Below are 9,017 nucleotides of genomic sequence, written 5' to 3' on the forward strand. Positions count from 1 at the left end.
CAGAGGACGTCTGTTGAACATGGATTCTCACACAAACAAGCCCAACGCAAGGGTCTCCAGCAAGGACCCCCCAGCAGTCAAGACCAATGCTTCAGGCAAGGACCCACAAGCAGCCAAGACCAAAGCCTCATTACTCTCCAATGTGAAGGTATGCAAGTATAGTCCACCTGAATCAGTCTTTATCATGCTCATATTTTGTTGTTTAAGCACATACTTTTATCCATACAAACATATCATAATCCATAATAGACTGATTGGAGATTCTTTAGGTTCCTGAAGTTTTTAGTTATGACCTTTAAGCACATTTGTTTAGCTAGTTCTTACATTACCTAATGCAAACATTTTCTTTATTTGTTTTTCGTGTTTTTCTGCATACTCTTGTAATATATAAACACTATAGTTATTGTATGTAGATGCTATAGTATGCATGAAGATATAATGATGAAGTTTTGCATAATACGTAATGTATTAAAGTTAATTTGTGCATATCAATGCTGTTGTATGCATATTTATATGTGTGTTACTTCTAGCAGCTATAAAGTTAATGTGTCCATGTCGATGCTATTGTTGACATGTGTACAGCATATCCATGTTAGTTTTTATACATTTTAAAGAAGTTAGTGTTTGAAAGTTTTGTGTTGTTGGACTGAAGGTATTCATGTATTGGAAGGCATCCTGCTTTGACTGACTGGGTGGGGACTGGCTAGAAAGAGGAAAGAACACACACACACACACACACACACACACACACACACACAGACACACAATCACATGCATACACACATGCACACATACACTCACTCACACACACACACACACACACACACACACACACACACACACACACACACACACACACACACACACAGACACACAATCACATGCATACACACATGCACACATACACTCACTCACACACACACACACACACACACACACACACATACACTCACTCACACACACACACACACACACACACACACACACACACACATACACTCACTCACACACACACACACACACACACACACACACACACACACACACACATTCATACGCGCACACACACACAAACACACAGATACATTCATAAGCACACATACACTCACACACACACACACACACACACACGTGCACATGCGCACACACACACACACACACACACACACACACACTCACATACACTCACACCCACACCCACCCACACACACACACACACACACACACACACACACACACACTTTGAGAGAGAAGGGACTTGAAAAGAAACATCAAAACAGCTTCCTGACATTCTACAAGCACAGCGAGACTTCAGTAATAGACAATTAACAATTAACAACAGAGCCTCACAGGAAAGCTCATAGTTTTTCTTTTGAAGACATATCATCAACACATACACAGAAGTGAACACACACACACATACACACACACACACCACACACATTAACATCAAACATGTACATAAATGCATGCACAGAATTGCAATCACGTGCACAGACACACACTATACAAATGGAAAATACTAATTTTCTCTCTCTGCCTCTGTATGTCTCTCAGTCTGTGACGTACCATAGCCTCCCCTCCTGCATCTCTCTCTCTCTCTCTCTCTCTCTCTCTCTCTCTCTCGCTCTGTCTGTCTCAGGAGTGTGTGATATGAGCATCCAGCAGTCTTTGTCTCACGCCATCTGTCTCTCTGGCTGGCTGGCTGTCTCTCATTCTCTCACTCTGTGTGTCTCAGGTGTTTGTGATGTGCCATAGCCTGCTGCAGTTGTCTCAGCTCCTCCATACCTCCTACTTTAAGAGCAGCATCAGCACTATTGAGCGTCGCTATGGATACAGCAGTGTTTCCACCGGAAGCCTGACATCTCTGCATGAGGTACTCTGTATGGAAGTGTGTGTGTGAATGTTTGTATCTGTATGTATATATGTATTGTAATTATGTATGTAGTACAGTTTGTGTGCGCTGTATGTGTGTTATTTATGTCCTCGTGTGTGTGTGTGGTTGTGTGTGTGTGTGTGTGTTTGCAGTTGTTTCCTTGACTCTACTAAACTATCATTTGTCCTCAGGTGGGCAACCTGCTGCTGGTGGTGTTTGTGAGTTACCTAGGCAACCGTGTGCACCGGCCACGTGTCATTGGCATGGGTGGTCTTCTCATGGCAGGAAGTGCCGGGCTGCTGGCCTTACCTCACTTCCTGTCTCAGCCATACCAGTATAACTCAGCTCTAGCAGGTATGTCTTTAATATCTGTTTGTGCTTGTATATTTTAATTTCAAATTTCAAAAAAATTAAAGGAACACTTTGAAAACACATCAGATCTCAATAGGAAAAAACTCATGCTGGATATCTATACTGATATGCACTGGTAATGTGTACTGGGTAAAGGATGCCACATTATTTTTTGGTAATGAAAATGATCAACCTACAGAGGGCTGAATTCAAAGACCCCCACGAAAATCAATGAAAAAAGTAAAACAAATGATGCCACAGGCTAGTCCATTTTGAAATTTCATTGCAGCAACTCAAAATGGTACTCAGTAGTTCGTATGGACCCCACATGGTTGACAATGAGACGGCGGATGGTGTCCTGGGGGTCTGCTCCCAGATGTGGACACGACCATCATTGAGCTCCTTGACAGTGTGGTGCAACCTGCCGGTGTTGGATGGACCAAAACACAATGTCCAAGAGGTGTTCTACTGGATTAAGTCAGGGGAGTGTGGGGGACAGTCAATGCTATCAATTCCTTCATCCTCCAGAAACTGCCTGCACACTCTCGCCACATGTGGCCGGCCATTATTGTGCACCAGGGGGAACCCAGGGGCCTCTGCACCAGTACAGGGTCAGACATTGGGTCTGAAGATTCATCCCAATACCTTAGAGCAGTGAGGGTGCCGTTGACTTGCCCATAGAGGTCTGTGCGTCCCTCCAAGGGTATGCCTCCCCAGACCATCACTGAATGATGTTGCAGGCAGCAAAATGTTCTCCACAACATCTCCAGACCCTTTCACGTCTGTCACATGTGAACCTGCTCTCATCTATGAAAAGCACAGGGCGCCAATGGCGGACCTGCCAATTTTGTATTCTATGGCAATTGAGCTCCACAGTGCTGGGCAGTGAGCACAGGCCCCACTAGAGGCCATCGAGCCCTCAGGCCACCCTCATTAAGTCTGTTTCTGACAGTGTGGTCAGAGATATTCACACCAGTGGCCTGCTGGAAGTAATTTTGTAGAGCTCTGGCATGTCTTATCTTCTTCCATGCCATGGAGATGGTTAATAATCCTGTATTGCATTTGCTCTGTATTAAAACGCATTGATTTTAATTTATGGCTGAAAAAGGTAGAGCATTGAAACATTTTCAATTTTAACATTTAAAATCCTATTCTTGTTTAATTTGACCATCATTTGATATCAATTTTACCCCTGTAGGCTGAGTAGTAATTGAGATATTGCCATTCTAACCTGTTGACAGCCATTTTGGCGGCCATTTTGAAAATGACCCCTTTCCCAAGGTCAGATTTTACTAGATTTTTAGTATGTTATTTAGCATGTCCAACAGTACCAGAATCCATAAAAAAAACTTTTGTATCAATTTTTTGACGTTGAACCCTATATTGACCCGCCTATATGAAAAAGTGTTCCCTTATTTATTTTGAGCAGTGTATTTTGCTTGTTTAACGTATAGAATGTATGATAATGTCTGATAGTGTGTTTGTATTATACTTCCAATGTGATTATATATGTGTGTGTGTATCCATGTTTATTGTGTGCATGTTTATTGTGCATGTGTGTGTGTAATGATGTGTATCCGTTTGTGTCTGTACTCAGAGGAAGAAGGTGACATATGTGTGATGAATGGAAACTCATCCTCCCCACTGCACTGCCATGCGCTGAGTTCCCATCATGCCTCACTGCAGCACGTTCCATGGGGCCTCATGGCCACTGCTCAGCTACTCTTTGGCCTTGGCTCCGCCCCCATACAGCCTCTTGGAATCTCCTACATCGATGACTACTCAGAGCCAGGAAACGCCGCTCTCTATATTGGTAGCGTGTGTGTGTGTGTGTGTGTGTGTGTGTGTGTGTGTGTATGTGTGTGTCTCTGTGTGTGTGTGTACCATTATTTGAGTGTCTGTGTCTCCTGTGAGATCATTTTTTTCATAATGTATCCATCTGTTGTCTGTGTGTAAACTGTGTGGGTGTGTTTGTGTGTGTGTGTGTGTGTCTGTGTGTATGCAGCCATCTTGTTCTCAGTGTCTATTTTTGGTCCTGCATTTGGCTACCTTCTGGGCTCGGTCATGTTGAGGATCTATGTGGATGTGGACCGTATAGACTCAAGTGAGTTGTTCATGTCAGTGTGCTTGACCCCTCCCATCAGATTGGATGAAGAGTTAAAGCAACACCAAAGATTATTTTGTACCTTAAAATAATGTTTCCAAAATCGTTTCAGTGGTTCATCAACTCGTAACAGGGTGAACAGCACTTCTTTCAATTTGTGGCCCTCTATCGGCTATAACCTCACCATGCAAGTTTTCCAGGTTGGGTAGCGGATCTGTAGTTCGAATGATACATACTGTAAGAAACTACAAATTTGACTTGCTTCAGCTGATGTTGCAATACATCATACTTCATCATACTAAATCGTGCAACATACTCTACCTTGTCTGTGGACATCATTACTTCAAAAGCCGGTGCTGGATAAACAAACAGCGTGCGTGCGACAGAGGAAAAGTGCTTTGGTGTTGCTTTAAGTATGAGAATGAATAACTGAATGAAGAAAGGATTAAAGTAAGGAATGATTGAATGAATAAATGAAGAGTTTGGTTCCAAAATGCTATATATAACATAAAAAATTCAGGTTATTTAATTGTGTATTTAAAGTATCAAATTGTAGTTGTGTTGTTTTGAGTAAAGATAAATCAAAGAACAATAGCCAGTTACAATTCTACTGAAATTACTTGAAAAACAAAATGTAAAAAAAATAAATATTTATGACAATTCATTAAAATGGTGGATATAGAAATATATAGATAGTTTACCACTTAGTGGTAAAAGATTTAATGATAAATCAAGTAATAATTGAAGGGATGATTAAATAAATGAATGGTTAAGTTAATGAATAGATGTGAATGAATAGATGAATAAATAACTAAATGAATGAAAGAATTCAGGAGATGAATTAGTGGTGAATTAACAAATAGATAAATAATTGCTCAATTATCCATCTATTTGTCAAATTATTCTACTCACCACTGAGTGATTGAATGAGTGAATTCATGATAAATCAATCAATTTATCAAATTATCAATTTATCATGTGTTTGTGCCCATGGCCAGGTGCAGAGGTGGAGTTGAACCCAACTGACCCGCGATGGGTGGGGGCGTGGTGGATGGGCCTGCTGGTGTCTTCCACCAGCCTACTGCTCACCTCCACCCCCTACTTCCTGTTTCCACGGCACGGACACACGCCCACACAGGCAAGGACATGAACTTAAACCTTTAACCTCAACCTCCAATTTCCTCTGTCCCTGCCATGGCACCATAGCAATAGCTTTGAGGCCATGAACTTTAACTTTAAACCCCCTCTGCCTACTTGTTCTTCCTCCACTATGGAGCTACTTCAACATAGGTGAGGCCATGAACTTTAACCTTTAACCCCCTCTGCCTATTTCCTCTTTCCCCACCACGGTGCTGAGCCCACATACTGTATACTGTATGAGGCCTTGAAGAACTTTAACTTTTAACCTAGGGACCATGTGTTGGTGACTGTCTTTGTCTTGTGTGGGTGTCTAGTTTTGTATAGATTGGACATTAGTGTTGGCTACTCCTCTTGCTCAGTCTCGTGTTGGTGTTTGGTCTTGTCCAGGGGGTCTTGTGTCATTAACTTGTCATGGTTTCCAACTTTCCATGGTTTTCTGGCCATGAAGATGGAGACAGACTCACTCAAAGGAGACAAAATCCAGCTGGAGACATCTTTAATCAGCATTATCAAGAGTAAGAATCAAAAGGGTGTCTGCTTGTGTTTTGAGGGTTTTCCTTAGCTGTCTAAGACATTTCAGTGTAATTTCAGTGCAGTTTTTCAGTGTGTATGTTTATATGTTATGTGTATATGTGTGTGTGTCCATGTGTGTGTGGTGTTTGTGTGTCCGTGTGTATGTGTGTACCTGCGTGCTTGTGTGTGTGTGTTTCAGTGTTCCCTAAGCATTTTCTCAAGCTGATGACCAACCCAGTGTTCATGCTGCTGGTGCTGTCCCAGTGCTGTTTCTCCTGTGTGATCTCGGGCTTAGCCACCTTCCTGGGCAAATACCTGGAGCTGCAGTTCAGCACCTCCGCTGCTAAGGGAAGCTTCCTCATGGGTCAGTCTATACACTTCTCTTCACTTCAATACATTTCAATGTACCATATTTCACTTCAATACATTTCACTTCACCTCAGTCCACTGTAATACATTTTTAATTCAATTCATGATGTCTGAGATCTTCGAAGTGGTGCTGACTCCGGTTTATCTACGTTTCTTTGACGGTCGACTGGTTCTCCATATATAAAGTTATGAATATAACTTTGGTTCTCTGAGTGAGAACACAAGACATTAACCAATGGGAAGTCCCGGTCAGATCATGTGACTGCCATGGTAGACCTGACATGGTAGGATCACTTCTTCGCTGTGATCAGGGATTGGCCTGTGCGCTCAAACTGACATTGGCCTGTGCGCTCAAACTGACCAGAGCGGTCAGGGGTAAGGCAAGGCAGCTTCCTTCAGACACTCTAGTCCCCCTGGTTGTGTGGTTCTCCAGGTGTGGTACTCCCCATGGTTCTAGCTTTTTGGTTCTCTTGCTGCTCAAGCCCCCCTGGTTCTATGGTCTCTCCAGGCACTTTAGTCCCCGTGGTTCAGTAGTTTTCCTGGTTCTTTGGTTATTCAGACACTCTAATCCCCCTGGTTCTGACTGAAGTTTTCTACTTTTAAGGCGTGATGAACCTTCCTGCTGCTGCCATCGGCATGCTGCTAGGAGGCGTGGTCATGAAGAGGACCCAGCCCTCGGCCAGAGCCATCCCCTGGGTGTCCATGATGGTCCTGTCAGTCTCCATCCTGCTGGGCATACCCCTCTTCTTCATGGGATGCTCCCTGCAGGAGGTAGCTGGGGTCAACCTACACCCGTGGACTGATGGGTAAGAATAATCTCTCTCAGAACTTGACCAGTAGGTTTCACCAAAGAGATCTCAGCTACTGATGAACTGCTCAGACTATAGACTAGCAGGCAGCTCACTCAAAGATCAGTATGGAAAGATATTTGACCCATAAATGAACATAGAGATACCCACAGACTGATAGAAAAAGAGAGACCTCAAAGACTGAAAGGAATAAAAGATTTCATACATAGACAGATGGGTGAGAAGCAATTTTGCAGGAGATAAAGTATACTCTATAGTCCTTTTTGCAGTGGTCATTATAAAGAAATATCAGACTTCCAAACATTGAGATGGCCCAGTCAATTTGGGCATTAAAAGGAGCTGTATGGGTCATTCTGTGTCAAATAAGGTTGTTGCTGCGCTGTCTCAGATTTTGTTCAGACCTTGTCTATATCAACAATGGGTTCCAAAACCAAGGCCTGTAAAATATTTCTGTTCAAATCCTATGTCTTCATATTATTTTCATGCCCTGAAATTACTTCAGTTTTACAGCCTGAAAATCACATTGTCTGGTAAGCAATGTTTGGCCATTAATGTAATGAAAAGTATTATTCATAAGCAGCCCACGCCTTGTAGAGTGGAAGACAAACATGTTCTCAGTACTGTATGACTGAACCATTAAAAGTTTGTATGGCATTATCATTGACTCTCTGAAAGTATCTCAGTGTATGGGCATTTAATGTACAAAGTGCCAATGTTGTACCATAGATAAATACATTGAGTCAAAATCATTGTCCCATGTTGATTTTCATGTTCCTACTAGCTACCCCACACCATTTTAGTTCTATGAACATTTCCAAAAAAATGCAATCACACCTTGTTTTATTCTTATTATCTTCATGTGTATTTGTTGCAGACATCAAATATTGGCTCAACATTGATAAAGTATTGTATTTGCAGACAAAATAATGGTTGGTGCCACATGGATACAAAACATGAGTTTACAAGACCCTCAATGACCACCGTTTTGCACTTTTTTGTATATCTAGGACCTTGTAAAACATACTGCATCCGAATACCCATACTAGCATACTATATATTAAGCGAGACACAGTACGTCACAATCGTAGTACATCTGAATACTTAGTAGGCATCAAGTAGTAGGCGAAAAGTACCCGGATAGCCTACTACAATCATACTGAGAACATGTCTGTCTTCCACCCTACAAAGTTTGGGCAGGCTGGGAGTAATACTTTTCAAGATATTAATGCCCAAACATGGCTTCCAAGATAAGGCATTGATGAGAGTGTCAAAATGATACAAAAGCAAGGGTGAAAACATTGGAATTTAACAAAAATATTTTACAGGTCTCAGTTTTGGGACCTCAATATTAGGCAGACAAACTTTGAGCAAAATCTGATATCTGATCAGAATCTCGTATAATAACAATGTACAGTACATTATGTTTTTGTCTATAGTATTTTCTTTTGAGTCTTAGGGCTCTATCTTGCACCGATTTGCCAGGCGCAGCCAGGAACGGTTCACAGCGCTATAGTCAGTTGGGAACAGTTTGCTATTGATTTTTCCTCTTGACAAAATGTAATACAGAAATGTCACTTTCCGATGTTTTGGGATCACTCTCACTGAATCACGAGGTTATGAATGCATGGTGATATTTTTGCAATGTAATCTAACATTACCTCACTATAGACAATGCAGATCTGGGGCATATGGGTTAAATGGCATCGGCATGCAGTCTCATCACGTCTCATTAAGTCCTCTAATATTTCCTAATTTATGTCATCAACACATCCGTGATTCGTGGAAATGTGTTCGCTAGATTTATACCTGTTTTTTCACATCGGACACCACACTGATGTATGGTTTGGAGAAATGG

The 9,017-nt window shown here is 41.9% G+C and overlaps 1 protein-coding gene across 2 annotated transcripts in view; it reads left to right on the top strand.

Annotated features, from left to right (window-relative positions):
* The window catches only part of LOC121712356 (solute carrier organic anion transporter family member 2A1-like), a 13,320-nt gene continuing 4,303 nt past the window's right edge, over positions 1-9,017 (top strand). Inside the window, exons 1-9 of one of the 2 annotated variants that reach the window (XM_042096592.1) lie at positions 1-148; positions 1,739-1,876; positions 2,068-2,230; positions 3,825-4,040; positions 4,233-4,331; positions 5,330-5,469; positions 5,920-5,986; positions 6,184-6,348; positions 6,958-7,159. In XM_042096592.1, the coding sequence (XP_041952526.1) occupies positions 20-148; positions 1,739-1,876; positions 2,068-2,230; positions 3,825-4,040; positions 4,233-4,331; positions 5,330-5,469; positions 5,920-5,986; positions 6,184-6,348; positions 6,958-7,159 (1,319 nt within the window). In that variant the 5' untranslated portion in view covers positions 1-19. The remainder of the gene's footprint in view (positions 149-1,738; positions 1,877-2,067; positions 2,231-3,824; positions 4,041-4,232; positions 4,332-5,329; positions 5,470-5,919; positions 5,987-6,183; positions 6,349-6,957; positions 7,160-9,017) is intronic. The other variant, XM_042096593.1, reaches the window with a different exon arrangement.

Source organism: Alosa sapidissima, chromosome 6 (assembly GCF_018492685.1).
Source record: "Alosa sapidissima isolate fAloSap1 chromosome 6, fAloSap1.pri, whole genome shotgun sequence".
Classification (NCBI taxonomy): domain Eukaryota; kingdom Metazoa; phylum Chordata; class Actinopteri; order Clupeiformes; family Clupeidae; genus Alosa; species Alosa sapidissima.